General features: G+C 46.1%; 1 protein-coding gene and 1 long non-coding RNA gene across 7 annotated transcripts in view; one reads left to right on the plus strand and one right to left on the minus strand.

Moving 5' to 3' along the window:
- ATF7IP2 (activating transcription factor 7 interacting protein 2) overlaps positions 1–1,130 on the minus strand; it is a 33,017-nt gene extending 31,887 nt beyond the window's left edge. For 2 of the 6 annotated variants that reach the window (XM_081169518.1, XM_081169514.1), the window contains exon 1: positions 498–965. In XM_081169518.1, coding sequence (XP_081025644.1) covers positions 498–535 — 38 coding nt within the window. In that variant the 5' untranslated portion in view covers positions 536–965. Of the gene's footprint in view, positions 1–497 lie in introns of all 6 variants that reach the window. The other 4 variants (XR_014001902.1, XR_014001903.1, XM_081169516.1 and 1 more) reach the window with 4 other exon arrangements.
- The window catches only part of LOC308573154, a 285,151-nt gene that overhangs the window by 217,015 nt on the left and 46,158 nt on the right, over positions 1–21,978 (plus strand). The gene's annotated exons all lie outside the window — the stretch shown is intronic.

A 21,978-nucleotide genomic window follows, 5' to 3' on the forward strand; every position in this document is an offset into this window, starting at 1 on the left:
CAGACTGATGCCTGGACAATCCAGTAAAATCTACCACTAATGTACTATAAATATAAAAAAGGTAAAGGACCCCCTGGACCGTTAAGTCCAGGCAAAAGAGACTATGGTGTTGCGGTGCTCATCTCGCTTTCAGGCCAAGGGAGCCGGCGTTTGTCCACAGAAAGCTTTCTGGGTCATATGCCCAGCATGACCAAACCGCACGGAAACACAGTTTACCTTCCCGCTGCAGTGGTACCTATTTATCTACTTGCACTGGCATGCTTTCGAACTGCTAGATTGGTAGGAGCTGGGACAGAGCAACAGGAGCTCACCCCATCGCGCAGATTTGAACTGCTGTCCTTCCGATCAACAAGTCCAAGAGGCTCAGTGGTTTAGACCACAGCGCCACTCGCATCCCTTTGTGTACTATATATATACTGCAGAACAAACTTGCAGAAAATCACCAATCTGGAGGTTGCTAGGGTTCACAAGTGGGGAGGGTTCTGCTTTACCTTTACCTTTTTCTGCTGTACTGAGGTCCTCTTGTGGGCTTCATATGGTACTCTGGTGGTCCAAGCTGAGAACAGGATTCTGGACTCGATGGGGTCTTTGGTCTGATCCAGCAGGGTTCTTCTTCTTTTCTTATTACTTTAACCGTGCATGCAAAGTGTTCTGCACTGAGAAAGGACAGTTTAAATGCTTACGGCAATGATGGTGATGATCTTTTTATGCAGAAGAGAAAGCGCTCCGTCGCTATGCACCAACAGTCTCGGTGAAGTCAGCCAGCTTAACCTCTCTTAAAGGATGCTGTCGCACGAGCTAATTTTGTCTCTTGTCCCCCTGCCCTCCAAATTACTGCTTAATGTTCCGTGGTGCATCCATAACTACTTTTCTCTGCTTAAGCTCAAACGAACAAGGATCCAACTTGTCTTTATAAACAGGGGGAAAATAGCTAGTAGGCACAATAGGAGAGGTTGTCTGGCAAAGTAGCACTGCTTTTGCAGTGTGCGGAGGGCTGGGTTTTTATCCACTCGTCTCCGATCCAACTAAGTCATTGCAGACAATGACCAAAAAAGAGAAGTGACTCTTTATGTGACACTGTTGCTAAGTGTATGTCCGTTGCCTTAAATAAAAACTCCAGCATCTGACTCCAGTGACACAGCTTAAAGTCATGTGCTGAAAACAAGAACTTGCTGGCTCTGCATTTATTGTTGCTGCAAAAGATTTCTATAGGATGTGGTTAGTGGGAGGATGTTCTTAGTGGTTAGCTAAGGTGGTGGCGTGTTAACAGATAGACTATAGGAAAAATTCTCTTGTTTACTTGCATGTATAAAAGGGTCTGCAACAATTCAATTTGGGGTGCATCTCCGAACAAGCTTTCCTGTTTTGCCTGACAAGCTGTTACCATTCTGCTGCTGTAGAAACAAAATCTGAATCGGTCTGTTTGAAGTGCTTCTTGGCTGTGTCTCGCCATTGCTGGCACGAAGTGACTTCGCCATGCCCGAACCTTGGGTGAGCTTTTGCCCACGTCAATTACAACGACCTGCAGGGGGATCTCCAGGGGTTTTTGGATCAGAGTCCCTCCCAGCCCTACCTGGAGATGCCGTATATTGAATGTTGGACCTTCTGAATGCAAAGCAGATGGTCTACCAGTGAGCCGCAGCGCTTCTCCAGCGGAGACATGACCCTTTCATGTAGGTACAGTGGCTGAAAATTTACAAAAGAGGAACTTGGAATAAAAGAAGGAAAATGAGGCGAATGAGTGGTGTGGCAATCGCAAGGACTCCTGTGAGGTTACTGGGAAATGGGGAAGCGGGTGGTGCTGTGGTCTAATCAGAAGGTTGGCGGTTCGAATCCCTGCAATGGAGTGAGCTCCCGTTGCTCTGTCCCAGCTCCTGCCAACCTAGTGAGGCAAGAAAAGAAAGGCTACCCTTATGCTATTCATATAATCAGTTATCAGTAATCAATATATTCATATATGCTCACACATAATCAGGGCTTACAGTATTTTTATAATCCATTTTGAATCAAAGGAAAGCTTTTGCCTTAGCTAACAGCAAACTGCTTGGAACAGCAACTTTAGAACTGACTTTTCCCCTAGAAACATCCTTGTACCCTGAACAAAGGGGAAGACATGAATCAGAGACACTGGTACAAAATGCAGGCTAAAATAGTCCACAGAACAGGAAGGGCCAAACCACAAAAATTCCAAAGCTCCCTGTTCTGTCAGAACTAGGGAAAAGGTCAGATTGTGCATCATTGTGCATCATTTGTGCAGACAACGGAAAGCAGAAGTTGGGAGTAGAACTCTGCGCTTGACCAGGAGCTGGGAGCATAGCAAGAAGCACGCTAATTGGCTAATTTTCACTGGCGTTCGTGACTGTCTCATGATTGATTGTCTCATGATCTGTGATTTGCTGTGATTTGCTCAGGTATAAAGACCTCAGGATTTGTGTTTCTCGGGGTCCTAGTCCTTTTGGAAAAGATTCCAACTGGGTCCTTATTGCTCAGCAATAAAACCTCACCTTCTCTTTCTCCAAAAAGCTGTGTCTGCCTGATCCTTGTTCACTCTAAGTGGGCATCTACTTTACTTTCACATGCTACACTAGCAGTTTGAAAGCACACCAGTGCAAGTAGATAAATAGGCACTGCTGTGGCGGGAAGGTAAACGGCTTTTCTGTGTGCTCTGGTTTCCATCACGGTGTTTCATTGCACCAGAAGTGGCTTAGTCATGCTGGCCACGTGACCCAGAAAGCTGTCTGTGGACAAATGCCAGCTCCCTCAGCCTGAAAGCGAGATGAGCGCCGCAACCCCATAGTTGCCTTTGACTGGACTTAACCGTCCAGGGTTCCTTTACCTTTACCTTTTACCTTTACTGGTGTCAGGCTTTGGAGAATCGGCCTCCACCCCTCCGTGGCAGTGGATAGGAAGATCAAATGAAAGGAACGGCTTACCAGTTAGAATCTTTAATAATCACAGCGAGAGAAGAAAGAACACATCTCCTAGAAATGGCGGTGCTCCCAATTAAGGGATACTCTCCCCACCATCCCTATTAATCTACGTCACTTCTGCCTCTTGTAATCTGATCTTGTACCCTCTGTGCTTTCTGTTCTGACACTTTCTGAGCTCTCCGTGACTTTGGAGAAGGAGGGGTGGATGCTATCCAGAGACTGTGAAGAATCTATTAACTCTCTATCTCTTCTAGTGTTTCTTTTGCTAGCTGTTACCCATCCAGTATTTCCCAGCTTCTGCCTTCTGAGCTGTGCCCCTCTGCAAACCACTGTTCCAAATTTGTGCTGTCCTCCTGCTCAGGATCAGGATCAGGGGAAGGGGATGACTGCCAGTATTTTCATCCCTCCCATTGCAAAGATCACCAGATCATGTTTGTTTTACTTTCTGTCTCAGAGAAAGGAGGGGGCGGAAACCACTCTTCTAGACTGCCGTCCCTAGCATTGTGCCCTGTTTTCTTTGATCTGTCTAGAGACCATAGGCGCCGACTCCATGGGGCTTGAGGGGGCTCGAGCCCCCTCAAAAATTTTTTTGGGGGGCTCAGCCCCCCCAATAATCTCGGGCGGGCGCCCTTTCAGCAGAGCGCCGCCGCCGTCCCTCGCCTCCTCCTCCCTCCGCCTGCTCCTTCGCCAGCCAGCCAGCCGCGCGCCCTAATCGGAGGCACTGCCGGAAATCCCGCGAGAACAGGGGAATCCCGACTGGCCACACCAATCGGCTGGCTGGGGGGCGTGGCTTGCCCTATTTAGGGCTGGAGCCACTTTATTTGCATATTCATGAGCTTATTTATTATTCATGAGCTTTCCCGGGCCCCCCCAATATTTTTTCTAAGTCCGCGTCCCTGCTAGAGACTAGATGGCAGTATGAGAGAGCTGAATCTCTCGTACATGTTTGTTATGTTCTTTTATTTGTTTAATCAGTAGAAATAAAATTAGGTATGCAACGAAACCTCCACAGTTTTGTTTCCGTTTCTCTGCTGCTTTTGAGGTGCTCACAATAGCAAATGTGAGTCCACTGCACCAGGAATGCTGCACTGTTGTTCCTGTGTTCCTGTGATTGGAAGGTCGAAGAAGGTGCTCCCAACACCCAGCCCATGAAGGCACTGAAGACGTGGGCTGTATATGGGTGTACGGTCAATGACTCCCACTATTCTTCCTCAGTGCAGCCCTCTTCAGCACGGTCCCTGACAACTGAGAAATGTGTGTGGAGGGCACCTCAGGATGAATGCTCAGTGAGCAGGTCGCCTGGAAGAAGAAGAAGAAGAAGAAGAAGAAGAAGAAGAAGAAGAAGAAGAAGAAGAAGAAGAAGAAGAAGGATAGTAGTAGTAGTAGTAGTAGTAGTAGTAGTAGTAGTAGTAGTTTGGATTTGATATCCCGCCTTTCACTCCCCTTCAGGAGTCTCAAAGCGGCTAACATTCTCCTTTCCCTTCCTCCCCCACAACCAACACTCTGTGAGGTGAGTGGGGCTGAGAAACTTCAGAGAAGTGTGACTGGCCCAAGGTCACCCAGCAGCTGCATGTGGAGGAGCGGAGACGTGAACCCGGTTCACCAGATTACAAGTCCACCGCTCTTAACCACTACACCACACTGGTGAGGGAAACTCACAAGCAGGACCCAAACACAAGAGCACGCTCCCCTCCCATGGAATCAGAGCATGGCCATCATGGCTAGTAGCTATCAGTAGCCTTCTACTCCCTGGATTTCTCGAATCACATCCTGTTTTTCACGCGAGACCTTGGCAGCCATTTTGGGTGCCGAGCTCTCACGCGTACTCGCAACAGAGAAATGATTGCATCAAAGAAGAGGACCTTGCAAGCTAATTCACTCAAGCACCGAGTCATTGCGAGGCACATTGGTGCAAGTTTCCTGCTGCACAGGGGCCAGGAGGTCACAAGGGGTCTCTGGCCAATCGGGACTCACAAGCAGGAGATGATGGTGCCCTCCTGGCAGGGAGTAAGGAAATAGATTTCCTGCAAAATGTCAATTTAGACTTAATCCAATGACAAGGGGTGGGGGTTGTTATGTACTGAAGTTCTCACCCTGGGCCAGCAGGGGGATACTGTAGATAGTTTTCACTCAGGTCCACGTATGCAAATAAGGAATTGAAAGTGACATTCAGTGACTGGATAGTTACAGAAAGTTGTTACTGTTGTGTTGTAGTGGAGCTCTGTATAAGGAGGTTGGCTGCACCCTTCAGCCCTGTTCTGTTCTGTTCTGTTCTGTGAATAAACAAGAGCTATCTGAAGAATTGCTGTGTCGTCTGATATGTTCACCCCCAACTTAACAGGGGTACTTGTGGAAAGATGCCTTATTGTTACTGTTCAGAGCTAATTAATGCTAAACAAAGTCATCTCCTTGGTTAGATGTTCTGGGAACTAATTAGCACTTGCACAATCTATTATGTGTATCAGTTGGTTGTGGGGGATTTTCCTCCAGAGCAGTTACTGAAGACTCCTCCAGACTGCCCACTTATTCAGCATTCATCCTCATTTGCCTGTGCAAAGCTTATTCAGTGGTTATATGATGTCTTCATTGAACATTTATTCTGATTTGTTGTATGACAACAAGCATTTGTCCGCATTCACCCTAATCTGCTTGTGGGCTGTTGACAAGTCTGCTTGCTAATCAGCTGTTCTGCTCTGGATTTCTTGCTCTGTGTTTCTCCTGCTTATGTCAAAAATTTGTATATCTTCATGTAAATATTATTCTATCATCACATCTTCTGGCAGCAAAATCCATACAGTTGTTTAGCGCTGTGAGAAGAAGTCTTCCTTTTTGTCTGTCCTGAATGACTAAACAATTCCATTAGAGAAATCAATTATAAGATTCGGGATGAGTGAATCCCTCCATTTCTGTTTCTTCTCATTTTCCCAATCTTAAGTTCAGCTCTGCACAGTAGCTTGCAATTAACTCTAGGGTTGCCATATGTCCGGATTTTCCTACGCCAGAAGTAGCGTCTGGGGGAAATTTTTGGAAATAGCGAAAATGTCTGGGTTTTTGAAACCATCCCCCCAAAAGCTAAACAACTTTCCTAAAACTTTTTGTATCTGGATTTTTACTTCTTGAAATATGGCAACCCTAACGTACTCACCAACAGTTTAGTGCAAGTTTCTTGTAATGTACAGTGGTACCTCCGGTTACATACGCTTCAGTTTACACACTCTACTAAGCCAGAAATAGTGCTTCAGGTTAAGAACTTTGCTTCAGGATAAGAACAGAAATCAGGCTCTGGCTGCATGGCAGCAGCAGGAGGCCCATTAGCTAAAGTTTTGCTTCAGGTTAAGAACAGTTTCAGGTTAAGTACGGACCTCCGGAATGAATTAAGTACTTAACCCGAGGTATCACTGTACAGATTTTTGCAAAGCAATTTCCCCTTATACAATGCGTTTTTCATATATATATATATATATATATATATATATATACTTAAGTAGGACCCTGGCAGAGACACATGCCTGACTGTCAGGTTCCCTCCCTCCTAGTTGATCGTCCGGAAGCTGCAAAAGCTTTCTTCAGCCCGAACATCACCCCCTCCATTCCATTAATCTACGTCACTCCTACGTCAGGTAATCTGAGGGTCCTACTTAAATATATGGCCATGCAGCCATATATATATATATATATATATATTGACAAGAAACACCTCCCTCCGCTTTATCCAATTATTGTCGGGGGCTGGACTGAGGAGGAATGGTGGGAGCCGCCCCCCCCTTTCCTGAACCTTAGCATGGGCAAGAGGACAGTATTGATTTAGAACAGTGGTTTGCAGAGGGGCATAGCCCAGAAGGGAAAAGCTGGGAGATACTAGGTGAGGAACAGCTAGAAGAGGAAACACCAGGAGAGCGATAGCTGGCAGATTCAGTGTCCTTGGAAAGCATTCCTGACCCCCCCCCCTTCTCCTAAGACTAGACGGACTTTAAGAGTGACAGAACAGAGAACACAGCGGCAACAAGCTCAGATTACCTGACGTAGGAGTGACGTAGATTAATGGAATGGAGGGGGTGATGTTCGGGCTGAAGAAAGCTTTTGCAGCTTCCGGACGATCAACTAGGAGGGAGGGAACCTGACAGTCAGGCATGTGTCTCTGCCAGGGTCCTACTTAAGTGTAGGCTGAGCTCCTGACAGCACTGTGGTCTAAACCACAGAGCCTAGGGCTTGCTGATCGGAAGGTCGGCGGTTCGAATCCCCGCGACGGGATGAGCTCCCGTTGCTCGGTCCCAGCTCCTGCCAGCCTAGCAGTTCGAAAGCACGTCAAAGTGCAAGTAGATAAATAGGTACCGCTCCAACAAGAAGGTAAACGGCGTTTCCGTGTGCTGCTCTGGTTTCGCCAGAAGCGGCTTAGTCATGCTGGACACATGACCCAGAAAAACTGTCTGCGGACAAACGTCGGCTCCCTCGGCCAGTAAAGTGAGATGAGTGCCACAACCCCAGAGTCGTTCGTGACTGGACTTAACTGTCAGGGGTCCTTTACCTTTACCTACTGTACCCCACAGGATATTGGAGGCCACTAAGCTGCAAAGTCTCAGTTTATTTGCAGTTCTTTTGAACCTCCTCTGGCTTTCTTTGTCCTTGGGAAACACAGCCTTATACTGCTTTGGCTGAATAATAATACCAATCCATTCACACCCACATGTTCTTGGGCTTTGTTATGATAAGTACCAAATTACTACTTCTAACAGAAAGAGACAATGTAGATGTTTCCGGGAGTTCTGCTAACTACATTTTTTTGTGTATCAAAGTGATGCAGTCTATGTTCTTGGCAATTCAGCCAGGCTCAACAAAGGTCTTCACAGACTCACCTGCAGCGGAGAGCTTTGTTTCTTTTGCAAAATGTTTATTTATAAGCCTAAGAATAATACTTAGGATACTTTATAAATTGCTAGTTAATACGTTTATGCTTCCATGACATTACAAATGTATTGATGCGTTGTGTTGAAGGGGTCTGCTGGAATGGTCTTGTGTATGTTTTCAGCTTTGTTGTTGTTGTTTAGTCGTTTAGTCGTGTCCGACTCTTCGTGACCCCATGGACCAGAGCACGCCAGGCACTCCTATCTTCCACTGCCTCCCGCAGTTTGGTCAGACTCATGTTTGTAGCTTTGAGAACACTGTCCAACCCGTGCCCAAGGATTAAGGCTTTCTGGGAGATGATCTATAATGAAATGAAAAAGGTACTTAAATATACCTTTCTGAAGAAACCAGAGGCCTTTCTCCTGGGCATGGTTGGCCAATTGGTGCCAAAGAAGGATAGAATTTTCTTTATGTATGCTACAACAGCAGCAAGAATACTTATTGCAAAGTACTGGAAGACACAAGATCTACCCACTCTGGAAGAATGGCAGATGAAGGTGATGGGCTATATGGAATTGGCGGAAATGACTGGCAGAATCCGAGACCAGGGAGAAGAGTCGATGGAAGAAGATTGGAAGAAATTTAAAGACTATTTACAGAAATACTGTAAAATTAATGAATGTTAGAATGATGTCGGAATGAAGTTAAGTGGTTTTAGTAGCAATGTTACAAAGGAGTATGTAAAAATTGGATTGTTAACAGGTGAGAATCTAAAGGTATAATATATTAAGATAAAGGATTAAGATAAAAACAAAGAGGGAAAGGATTTGCTGAATTAACTAACTGAACTGGAATACAAAAAAGGGAGGTGTGAGGAGGTCAGGGAAACAAGTAAATGAAAGACAAGACATGGAAAGATTGATTTGTTTTTATCTGTTTTTACTTTTCTGTATTTTGTATTTACTTTTTTCTTTTTTAATTTTTGTAATCTTTTCTGAAACTTTAATAAATATAATTTAAAATAAAAAAAGAGAACACTGTCCAACCATCTCATCCTCTGTTGTCCCCTTCTCCTTGTGCCCTCAATCTTACCCAACATCAGGGTCCTTTCCAGGGAGTCTTCTCTTCTCATGAGGTGGTCAAAGTATTGGAGCCTCAGCTTCAGGATCTGTCCTTCCAGGGAGCACTCAGGGCTGATTTCCTTCAGAATGGATAGGCTTGATCTTCTTGCAGTCCATGGGACTCTCAAGAGTCTCCTCCAGCACCATAATTCAAAAGCATCAATTCTTCGCCGATCAGCCTTCTTTATGGTCCAGCTCTCACTTCCATACATCACTACTGGGAAAACCAGGGCTTTAACTATACGGATCTTTGTTGGCAAGGTGATGTCTCTGCTTTTTAAGAAACTCATAGCTTCCTCCAAAGTATCCAACCATCTCATCCTCTGTCGTCCCCTTCTCCTTGTGCCCTCCATCTTTCCCAGCATCAGGGTCTTTTCCACCAAGAAGTGTTTTCTCTGCCAGCGGCCAGGACATTTTGCCTGGGTCTGCCCGCAAAGAAAGGCCTGGCAAGGGATGGTGGGAGCTGCAGGGGGTGAGGAGGAGATGGTAAAGGGGCAGGAGCAGGGAAACGCCAACGCTTGGCTGCCACTCAGCGGGCACAGCAGCCAGGCCAGCAACCAATAGAAGTGCCCCAACCAGACCCCCCCAGGGCGGCTATAGCCATAGAAGTGGTGCTAGAACTCCCGAATGGGCACCCAGTCAAGGTGAAGGGGCTGTTGGATTCAGGCAGTTCCTGCAATTTATTCAGCAAGGACTTTGCACTAGAGCTCCAGCTCCACCTGCTGCCCCTGGATTTCCCCTTGCAAGTAACCACCATTGATGGCAGGGAGCTTCTGGGAGGGGAAGTGATGCACCAGACCCCACCAATGAGAATGGGGGGTTGCCAGGCACACGGAGACCATTGCCTTTCATGTAGCCTCACTGGCAGGGCCCCCAATAATATTAGGGATGAGCTGGCTAGAACAACATGATCCAGTGGTGGCATGGCATCAGAGGACAGTCACCTTTGGGTCCGCTTACTGCTTGGAACACTGTCTAGGGGGGGAAACCCCAAGAATGACCGTGGCCAGGGTGGCTGGGATAGCTGTGGAGCCGAAAGGGGAGGTGCCACCACAATATGCTGACCTGCAGGAGGTCTTCAGCGAGAAGGAGGCAGATAGACTACCCCCCCATAGGCCCTTTGACTGCCAAATCAACTTGCTCCCTGGGGCGCAGCTACCGGTGGGTAAACTGTATGCCATGTCGGACAGGGAGATGAAGGAGTTGCAGGAATTTATTGACAAGAACCTGAAAAGAGGCTTCATAAGAGAATCAAAAGCGGTAGGGGGCAGTCCGGTGTTCTTTGTGGACAAAAAGGACACTAATCAACCCAGGCTCGTTGTGGACTATAGGGCCGTCAATTTGGTATCGGAACCAGTGACCTTCCCAATGCCCAGGATTGACGACATTTTAACATGGGTGAGGCAGGGGAAAATTTTTACCAAGCTTGATCTCAGGGGAGCATACAACTTGATTAGGATGAGGGAGAGGGACCAATGGAAGACCACAATGTTCACACCCCTGGGGGCCTTTGAGTACCTAGTTATGCCTTTTGGATTACAGTCGGGCTCCGCCTGTTTTCAAGCTTTCATGCACCACGTGTTGGGGTCCCTGCTGTACAAGAACTGCGTAGCCTTCTTGGACGACGTCTTAATCTATTCGGTCAATGAGGAGCAACATGCCAGAGACGTCAGGGAAGTGCTAAAACGACTGCAGAAGCACCACTTGTGGGTCAAGCTGGAAAAATGTCAGTTTCACGCCAGAGAAGTCGAGTTTCTGGGGTACAAGTTGTCGGACAAAGGCTTAGCGATGGACCCAAGCAAGGTGCAGGCAGTGCTGGAGTGGAAGGCTCCCAAAACCTGGAAGGACGTGCAGAGGTTCCTAGGGTTCAGTAACTTCTACAGGAAGTTCATCAAGAACTTCGCCCACTTGACAGCACCCATCACAGATTGTCTCAGTAGCAAAAGGAAGTTCGTCTGGACAGAGGAGGCCCAGCAATCCTTTGAAAAACTGAAGAAGGCATTCACATTGGAAGAGCAGCTCCTGCACGTGGATCTGGAGAAACCCATGAGGCTAGAGACCGACGCGTCCGACAGAGCCATTGGGGCAGTTCTTTTGCAGCCAGGGAGGAGCGAGAAGGAATGGAAACCGTGTGCCTTTTTCTCGAGAAAGCTGAACAAGTCGGAGCAAAACTATACTGTGTATGACCGTGAACTGCTTGCGATCTATGCAGCGTTTCGTCGATGGCGACATATACTAATAGGGGCGCAGCACAAGATCCAGGTTTGTACAGATCACAAGAACTTGGAATACTGGAGGACCGCACGAGTGCTCAACCAGAGACAGATTCGATGGGCACAGGAGTTCTCCAAGTTTTCTTTCGGAATCCGATACGGGCCAGGAGAGGAAAACGAGAGAGCAGATGCTCTCTCCTGGAAGCTGGAGTACATGGAAGGAGAGGGGCCGCCGGAGATACGACACGTGATCCCCGAGGACCGATGGGTGTGTGGGGGAACCTTGGTGGGGAAACGAGAACTGGCCGGACTTACTAGAAACGACGTGTTCGCACAAACTAAAATCCGGGAACTCCGAGACGGAAGAGAAGCCCAAGGAGGGTTTGAGGAGAAGGAAGGGGTGCTGTACTATAAGGGGGTGCTGTATGTACCGGGGGAGACCCTACGGGGGAAGGTACTCAAACAACTCCATGACAACCCCACAGCTGGACACTTTGGACAGCACAAAACCATGATGCTCGTCACCAGGCAGTTCTGGTGGCCCAGGGTGAGGGAGGATGTACATGAATATGTATGGGGGTGCGACCGCTGCCAAAGGGCAAAGGGGGAGCGGGCTGCCCCCGCAGGATTACTGGAACCCTTACCCACGCCGGGGAAACCTTGGGAGGTGGTGTCCATTGATTTTATGACCGATTTGCCCAAGTCCCGGGGGAAGACAGCGGTCATGGTAGTGGTCGATCTACTAACAAAAATGTGCCATTTTAGAGCTTGCTCACATGCGGTCACGGCAGAGGAAACAGCCAGATTGTTTGTAGATCACATTTTCAGGTTGCATGGGGCTCCTTCAAGGGTTATCTCCGACCGCGGGAAACAATTTTTTTTTTTTTGCTTTTTTGCTGGTTTTGAAGCAAATATTTTAGCAATGGTACCAACTGAAATAGAGTTGAAGGATTGACAGACACAGCAACTGGAGAAAAGAAGGTGAGGTTTTATTGCTGAGCAATAAAATGGACCCAGTTGGAATCCTTTCCAAAAGACTGGGACCCAGAGCATTGAAGTTCTGGGGTTATATATCTGAGTACAGTATCATAGATCATGACACAATCAAATACATACGCGAACGCCAGCAAAAATAACCAATGAGCACATTCAGCCAGGCTCCTGACCATGTACAGAGTACTACTCCCAACTTCTGCTTTCTTTGTCTGCACAGTCTGACCTTTCCCCCACATTGAGCAAAAGGAAAATAGAAACTCAAAGCTAGGAGGAACTCCTGACTGTAACTCCCCTGCAATATCTGTTCATTTTAAGGACATTGTGGTCAGAACCTTCCTGTTTCGTGTACAGACTGAGTCTGGACAAGAGGGGGGGGGGGAGATGTATCAACATCTCCTGATTTATAGCTTCCTCTTTGTAGAGACCCCAAAAGGCACTAGGGCAAGGTTCATTCTGTAAACTTGCGGTTTCAAGCAGTTTCGCTGTTAGGCAGGCAAAAGCTTTTATGATTCAAATGGACTATAAAATCACTGTAAAACTCTGGTTATGTGTGAGCATATGTGAATATATTGATAACTGATAACTGATTATATGAATAGCATAAGGGTAAAATTCCTCCTCCCGCTTCAGTTTAACCTAGGACAGAATTGCCGATGTTGACTGGACCTGCTTATATGATTTTGGCATATTACTTTCCTGTTTATTTATTTACTTTATGCCTTTGCTCCTCACCCCGGGATCAATCATGTTTTGTGAAGAGCAAGTCTAGTAATGCTGTGTGTGGATATTTTAAAATAAAATAAAATAAATCAATAAAAACCCAGGGATATAATGTAAACTGCACAGGGGGGCAATGCCACTGCTTCCTCCTTGTTCTTAAAGGTAAAGGGACCTCTGACCATTAGGTCCAGTCGTGGCCGACTCTGGGGTTGCGGCACTCATCTCGCTTTATTGGCCAAGGGAGCTGGTGTACAGCTTCTGGGTCATGTGGCCAGCATGACTAAGCCGCTTCTGGCGAACCAGAGCAGCGCACGGAAATGCCATTTACCTTCCCGCTGGGGCAGTACCTATTTATCTACTTGCACTTTGATGTGCTTTCGAACTGCTAGGTTGGCAGGAGCAGGGACCGAGCAATGGGAGCTCACCCCGTCGCGGGGATTCGAACCGCCGACCTTCTGATTGGCAAGCCCTAGGCTCTGTGGTTTAGACCACAGCGCCACCCGCGTCCTTGTTCTTAGATTCCTGCAAATTCTGCACCCATCTACATGGCAGCCACAATCGACTTAATTGGCCACCATTTCCCCGGGGCAAAGCTGGTTAGGGTTGGTGTGGGCTTTGTCGTAAGTCAACCAACCTATTTGAGCTCATTTCTGTCTAATTAAAAAGCAGGAAAAAGCGGCCTCTTTTTGACCCAGCTTGGTAAGCTGACATTGCCTAGAGTCATAGGCAATGTCAGTAGGCAGGAGGTTTTGAGGCTGCACTCACGAAAAATGCGAAGGCTGCTGGGGCAACATTAAATCACTCCCTCCTCCAGCTCACTGGTTCTTAAAAGGGCGCAAACACATTGAACCCTTTCTTTCCTTGTTCCTTGTCTCCTTTTTATTTTTTTTTGGACAACTGTCTCAGGATTAAATACGACTACTGTCAACTCAGGATCCATCTTATGAGTGATGATTAAAAAAAGCCAGTGCGATCACGAATCTATCGATCTACCTCTATCTATAAAGAAAAGAAATTAGGCTGCAATTGGACGCATACTTGCTAAGGGAACGGTTACGGAAATTACGGCAGGGGGGCACATCTTTAAAGTTGTTAAATGTTACAAATATTATGCCTGAATGTATCCTTTCAACTTGACAGCTCAGGGAAGATACCTAGCTTTAAAAATAACATAAAATCAACTCCTTTGCCAGTTTCCTCCATTCCAAAGCTATTTTCCACTTGAAAAAGGACTCCAGGAAGTGTCCAGAGGGTTCGTGTCTCTGCTCCTCCACCTGCAGCTGCTGGGTGACCTTGGGCCAGTCACACTTCTCTGAAGTCTCTCAGCCCCACTCACCTCAGAGAGTGTTTGTTGTGGGAGAGGAAGGGAAAGGAGAATGTTAGCCGCTTTGAGACTCCTTAGGGCAGTGATAAAGCGGGATATCAAATCCAAACTCTTCTTCTTCTTCTTCCCCATTAAAGGGGTTGTTTGAGGGGAGGCTTTGGTAGTATAGTCATACCTCGGGTTACAGCCGCTTCGGGTTCCCTTTTTTGGGTTATGGACCGCTGAAACCCGGAAGCACTGGAATGGGTTACTTCTGTGTTTTGGCGGTCGCGCATGCGCAGAAGTGCTAAATTGTGCTTTGCGCATCACAAATCTGTGTATGCGCAGACGTGGGTTGCGAACGCTGCGGGTTAGAAACATGCATCCCACACAGATCACGTTTGCAACCCAAACGTCCACTGTACGCCTAGAGGTTGTAATTGCTCTCCCCTGCGACGGCGGTGTAACAGGGGCAGGCTTTCTCTGCTTGAACATATGTTCTCCAGAGCCAGCCCATCCCTCCCCACATACTGGATAACCCTGGTGTTCCCCAAATCCCCGGTGGGGGACTGGGAGGGATAAACGCCCAGTGCCTGAGTCAAGGTCTACCCACATCTGAAACATAATAAAGTTGTGGCCAATTTTAATCCCATAGCACGTGGTCTTGAGTCTTTATTCCACGCGCCCAGGGTTTGGGGGACTTCGCCTGTCCATGCAAACATTCCCTCTGCAGTATTTGCAGTTCGCCAAGAGGTGCAGTTCGCCAAGAGGGAGCCTAGCTGAACTGATCTGATCTGAGCAGCTATAGGAAGTTGGCAAGCTATCAAAGGGGAAGGATGAAAGGTTTCTTTGAAGAGAAATCCTCGCATGTTAACATGCTTGCATGTAGGTTAGCTAGAGGTACTTGTATGGTAAGCATAACCCACCAGGAAGCTGGTCAATTGTTGTTGTTGTTTAGTTGTTTAGTGGTATCCAACTCTTCGTGACCCCATGGACCAGAGCACGCCAGGCACTCCTGTCTTCCACTGCCTCCCGCAGTTTGGTCAAATTCATGCTGGTAGCTTTGAGAACACTGTCCAACCATCTCTTCCTCTGTCGTCCCCTTCTCCTTGTGCCCTCAATCTTTCCCAACATCAGGGTCCTTTCCAGGGAGTCGAGTCTTCTCATGAGGTGGCCAAAGTATTGGAGCCTCAGCTTCAGGATCTGTCCTTCCAGTGAGCACTCAGGGCTGATTTCCTTCAGAATGGATAGGTTTGATCTTCTTGCAGTCCATGGGACTCTCCTCCAGCACCATAGTTCAAAAGCATCAATTCTTCGGCGATCAGCCTTCTTTATGGTCCAGCTCTCACTTCCATACATCACTACTGGGAAAACTATAGCTTTAACTATACGGACCTTTGTTGACAAGGTGATGTCTCTGCTTTTTAAGATGCTATCTAGGTTTGTCATCGCTTTTCTCCCAAGAAGCAGGCATCTTTTAATTTTGTGACTGCTGTCACCATCTGCAGTGATCATGGAGCCCAAGAAAGTAAAAACAACTGTAGCAGGACCCCCCCCCCCACCATTCAGTTTGTACAAACTTCACACACACTCACACACTACATACGCTACACTTCTGTTATAAATTCATAGAAAATCAACCATACATCGGATTTGCACTGTTCCACTTTTATTTTACTCCACGAAGGAAAGACTACAAAATGGGGAAGGTTTGATACAGGGCACCATAATCCCTTCACCATACCAGCACATCCACAGGAGCCCTGCCCAGTTGCTATGCCAACCCTGATGATCCCAGACAGAAGACAATCAAGATCACAAAGAACTTGCATATGGGAGTGGATTCAGCATGGACTGGAACAAAGGACAATGATTAGATCTTCCCTCAGGGGGCAGGAAACTGTGACTACCTTTTGTCTTCAGAAAATGACTCATGGGGAGGGGTAGAAGGGAACCAGCCAGGTGACAGGACACTCAGGTTACCACCACAACTCCTCCCTCAACCCCTCCTTTCTGTAATGTATGCATGATGTTTCTGGGGGTGGGCTTGACCTAGAGGATGGGAATTTCAAAAGTTTTTATAAGGTCTTGCACACCATTTTCTGTGCTTTTCCCCTCTCTTCTGCAAGTGAGGGGAACACCCTGTTGCAACAGTTCAATAAAGGCCAAGCCTACAGGCTGCTGATTTGCTCCAATTTACTCTGGTTGGTGTCTTTACTTTTTGTCCAAGGGAGCCCTCGGATTTTTCCGGTAACACAACTAAACTGCCTCCATTTCTTCCCCTTCTATTTGCCAGGAGGTGATGGGACCAGTGGCCATGATATCTTTGGTAAAAGATCTAAGGGAAGGATGGAAAGCCATGTAAGAAACTGGGGCTACACGCTTGCCTGCTGTAATGACCTTCTTGAACTGTTGCTCATCTGGTATCATAAGAGAGATGGATCTAGGTGCTCTTGTATCATGTGGGCATACCTTTCGAAATTTATAAAATCCTGGACTGAGCTGCATACTTTGCCTCAGACAGGGCACCGTAACTGCAGTTATGAAATAAAGGTGATTTCCCTCAAACTCTGTTTGTCTGTTGTTTATCAGAATACCCTTGCTTCATTGCCACGTTGAATACATAGTCCTACCACAGGTAGGATGCGGGTGGCGCTGTGGTCTAAACCCCTGAGCCTCTTGGGATTGCTGATAGGAAAGTTGGCAGTTCGAATCCCCGCAAAGGAGTAAGCTCCTATTGTTCTGTCCCAGCTCCTGCCAACCTAGCAGTTCGAAAGCATGCCAGTGCAAGTAGATAAAAAGGTACCGCTGTGGCGGGAAGGTAAACTGCGCTTCCGTGCACTCTGGTTTCTGTCACGGTTTTCCTTTGTGCCAGAAGCGGTTTAGTCCTGCTGGCCACATGACCTGGAAAGCTGTCTGTCGACAAACGCCCGGCTCCCTTGGCCTGCAAGTGAGGTGAGCACCGCACCCCATAGTTGCCTTTGACTGGACTTAACCATCCAGGGGTCCTTTACCTTTACCTACCACAGCACTATGATACCACTTCGAACGCTCATGGATTTCTCATAAAGAATTCTGGGAGCTGTAGGCACTGAGAATTGTTGGAATGCGGCTATGCCCCCCCCCCCCGAGCTACAATTCCCAGGATTTCCTAGGGAGAGGTGTTGATTATTAAGCACTCTGGAATTGTGACACTCTGAGGGGGAAATGGGGTTTCCCAATGTAATAAGAATTTTAAGGTCTTAGATATATAATAAACATTCATAAATGTACCAAGCAAACACGTATATAATATATAAACCACATGTCTGACGCAGCACAGGAAGACAGTCCTGAAACCATTTTGACTCCCAAGCTGACCAAATGTTTCTCTGCAAGGAGGGAGGAGGTGAAAAAAACCTTCCTTGTTACAGGAATTTAGTAATCACCATTTCAAAGGAATGGGCAGACTACCAGGAAAGGCAATCAGATAACCTGGCAGACAGGAAAAACAACAACATTCAAATTTCTGTTGTAGACCACCTTTTCTGTGATGTACGTATGATGTCTGTGGGGGTGGTCTTGGGTTACACCCCTTCTGTGATGTATGTATGATGTATGGAGGAGTGGTCTTGAGCTCCAGGGCAGGAAATTTAAAATGTCTATATAAGGGCAGGCACACCTTGGTTCTGGGTTCTCCTCTGTCCCCCTGCGTATGGGGGAAAACCCTGTTGCAACAGCTTTAATAAAGATCAGGCTTACTAGCTGGTTTGCTTCTCAATATTGTCTGGTTGGCCTCTGTTATTTTCTCCTACCAATAGGGAACCCACATAAGGACTCTATGCGGGCTCTTGGATACCCCATAAGGGGAAAAGGGCAGACTTTGTTTACAACACTAACAACTCTCAAAATTCTTAACAAACTACAATTCCCACGATTCTTTGGGGGAAAGCCATGACTGTTTAAAGTGGAATCATAGCGCTTTAAATGTAGACTGTGATGATGGTCTCACAAAATGTCCTCTGCCTTTTTGATTGCAAATTGGAATGAGTGTGCTTGTCCTCTCTTTTCTCACATGCATAAAGATTCGTGCCTGATATGCAGAAAGGAAGGGGACGTCTAATCCAGTGTTTCCCAACCACTGTTCCGCGGCACACTAGTGTGCCGCGAGATGTTGCCTGGAGGGAGGCGGGCGAGTCGGGCGGTGAGAGGCGGGGCGACGACGACGAGGAGAGGCCGCCCAGCGCGGGGCTCTCGCCGTCTGCCTGCCTGGCTGCCTGCGAGCTCGGCGGGCAGCGCCTCCGTCCGCAGCGCCCGCCTCGCGGCTCTCATTCCCTGCCCCTGCCAAAGCTCACCCAGCCAAGCCGCGCTCTCCTTCCTGCCTCGCTTTGCTGCCTCCTCCCCCCCACCCCCAAATCTTGGAGGTTCCCTGGCAAGGGGGAGGGGAAAAAATTGAAACTTACACTTTCGTGCGTCCCTCCCGGCGTGACGCTGCGCGCTGACGTCACGGGGCTGTAATGGTGGTGTGCCTCGAGATTTTTTTCATCAAACAAGTGTGCCTTTGCCCAAAAAAGGTTGGGAAACACTGGTCTAATCAATTTGACACAGCAGGGCTTCCTTTCCTGACTTTCATAAATGCTTCTCTTGAGAGTTCACAACCTACAGCTGCTTTGGAGGGGCTATGTCAGATGTTTGCTTTACTTACTGTTTATTTGAGTTTAATGCTTATCTCGCTCCAACCCTCCTCCCCAAATCATATACCATAATAAATGACACGTGAGAGATCTGGGACTGATTGCTTTGTTATCATGCAGTTTGCAAAATAGAATTACATGGCATGGGTTGGTTGGGGGGAGGAAAGACGAAAAGGATTTCTATGCAAATCTTGGGATGAGCCACTTTTCAGCCGACAAAGGGGACTCACAGATAAAAATGCCACATTACCCAAATAAAAATAAAATACATTTTTAGAAATCCGCTGACGAAAATGGCAACACGTCACCCAGTTGTCATTTTGGCACCAGGAGACAGCCTTTCCCACCCCAAGGTTTTCCCATCTAAAATCAAATAATTAAGGATTTTTCTTTTATTATTGTTATAGCTGAATAGAAATGGCCTTGAGGGGTAACCCACACAGAAATACCTGCATCAGTTCCTGTCAAAAGAGTCAAGGCACTGTTGAGAACTTGCCACAGATTGTAGCCTTCATCTTTCTGCCAATCTTGGGACTTTATTTCAACAAAATAATGACTTCTTGAGCCAGATCTTGCCACTCACGTCTCTGTCTGACAGCAGTAGTCCTTTTCACACACAACTTTCGAGTAGTCCCAACAGTTCTCTTCGTCTTTTTGATTCATCACAATTACCGTTTCTAGGACACCAAACCTTTGTTATTAACTCACTTCCTCCAGCAAGTGTATCTGACAGCCCTTTTAACTCACGGCAGAGCTCAGGGCTTGTGGCCAGCTCCCTTTTTAACTAGGAGTGGCAAGCGGGGGCAGAATTGGGGGGGGGGGTTCATTTTTAAAGTCTCTGAACTGTAGATTTTAGTTTTAAGCACCTGGAATTTGTACTTGCAAACAGGAGCACATCATTTAATTTGGTTCTAGGAAAACTTTGCCGCCTGAGGACTACATTCCTTCATGGCAAACTTTATATATATAATTTTCTGTTTTACAATTATTTTACACACTTTAAAACATCAGTGACTTCCCTTCTTCTCTTTCCATGCTTCGTTTTGCATATCTTACATCCCTACATATTTTACAAAACTATTCCAATCGGTTTTCCACTATTACACCCGTCAAAGATTATTTACTCTGTTGAATTTATCTTAAGGCTGCCAGCGTTTTCAGCTGTGCACAGTTATTTTCCATATAAACGTTTCCCAATCTTCTTTAAACATATGTTATTCTTGCTCTTTTATTCTATATGCTAAATCTGCAAGTTGTGCGTATTTTGTCAAATTAAGTTGCCAATCTTCTTTAGTTGGGACCTCGCTCACTTTCCATTCTGGGGCTAACAAAACACGGGCCTCAGTTATTGCAAACATAAATAACCTTTTCTGACACCTGGGGATTTCAGTCTGAGTTATCCCCAACAAAAAGGACTCTGGTTTTCTTGGGAAAGTAATTTTAAACTTTTTTCCAATTCATTATAAATCATTTCCCAAAACTCTTTTACCTTTTTGCATGTCCACCACATGTGAAAGAACGTTCCCTCTTTACACTTCCAGCACTTATCTGATTCTGCCTTGTAAAATTTAGCAAGCCTACTCAGAGTTAGTTACCATCTATGAATCATTTTCAAATAGTTCTTTTTCAAAGAATAACATGCTATAAATTTCAAGTTGCTTTTCCAGAGTTTCTCCCAGAGGTTAAAATCTACAGTATGTTGTGTCCTCTATCTATTGCCCAGTGCATCATTGAGGCTTTGACTAGCTCGTCTTTTGCTTCTCATTCTAATAACAGGTTATCCATTTTAGACAAAAGTTTATCTTTGTTTTGTAGGAGTTCTTTTTCAAATTGTGAGCTTTGGTCTGAAAAAAACATTATTTCTATCTAATTTAAACATATAATGTAACTGATGATCTTGCAACCAGTCCATAACATGACTCCTTAAGTTTTCCATTGATTTCAGTTTGGGTCCACCCCCCACCCTGTGAAATGCAGCAATTCCCTGTGGGTTGCCCATTGTCTATCCATATTAACTCTCTTAATTGTAATTGCCTTGTTAGGAGATAGCCATAAACGTGCTTTTCTTTCTAGCAGATTTTTATATTTCTCCGAAACTCTATACAGATTCTACCTAAGAATAGGTTTCATAAAACTTTTATAAATTTTCACCTTCCCATGCCAAAGACATGCATGCCAGCCAAATTTTAAATCATATCTGTATTATCCAATGTAATCCATTCTTTTAACTGACACAAACAGGCTGCCTCATAATACATTTGCAGGTCTAGCAGAGCAAAACCTCCACTTTCTTTTATATCTATCACAATTTTATGTTTAATACTTGGCTCCCCCCCCCCCACAAATAAATTTAGAAATATCTTTTTTCCATTCTTTGAAGCAGCCTGAATTGTTTACAATTGGGATTGATTGGAATAAAAACAGCATCCTGGGCAATAAATTCATTTTAATGGCTGAAATTCTGCCTAGCAGGGAGAGCTTCATTCTCTCCCATCTTTCCAATTCTTTCTTAACCTCTTTCCACAATTTAATATAATTATTTTCAAATAAATTGAGATTTCTTATTGAATGGCCAACTTTCTAGGGGGGCATAATCCACTGATGGTGCAGAACAAAGACAAAAGTATTCTCTGCTGCATCTTACTTTGTCCCATTGTGATGGGATATATGAGAAGAGGGAAGCAAAAAGACTCAATTTTGCCTCAAATGCTAGGCAGCAGCTTGAATCAAGACAGCTATGACTCTGGCTTCCTCTGCAGTGTTTTGACCTTTCTCACACATTCCCTGCCTAACCTCACAATACCACTACTTTGCAATAGTCAGCAAGCTGCTAACATCCTATGTGACATTTTAGTGTACAGTGGTACCTCGCAAGACGAATGCCTCGCAAGACGAAAAACGCGCAAGACGAAAGAGTTTTCCGTTTTTTGAGTTGTTCCGCAAGACGAATTTCCCTATGGGCTTGCTTCGCAAGATGAAACGTCTTGCGAGTTCTTGCGAGTTTGTTTCCTTTTTCTTAAAGCCGCTAAGCCGTTAATAGCCGCTAAGGCGCTAATAGCCACTAAGCCAATAAGCCGCTAATAGCTGTGCTTCGCAAGACGAAAAAAACGCAAGATGAAGAGACTCGCGGAACGGATTAATTTTGTCTTGCGAGGCACCACTGTATTTTTCATCTTTGTT

Source organism: Podarcis bocagei (genome assembly GCF_964188305.1).
Source record: "Podarcis bocagei genome assembly, chromosome: 14".
Classification (NCBI taxonomy): Eukaryota; Metazoa; Chordata; class Lepidosauria; order Squamata; family Lacertidae; genus Podarcis; species Podarcis bocagei.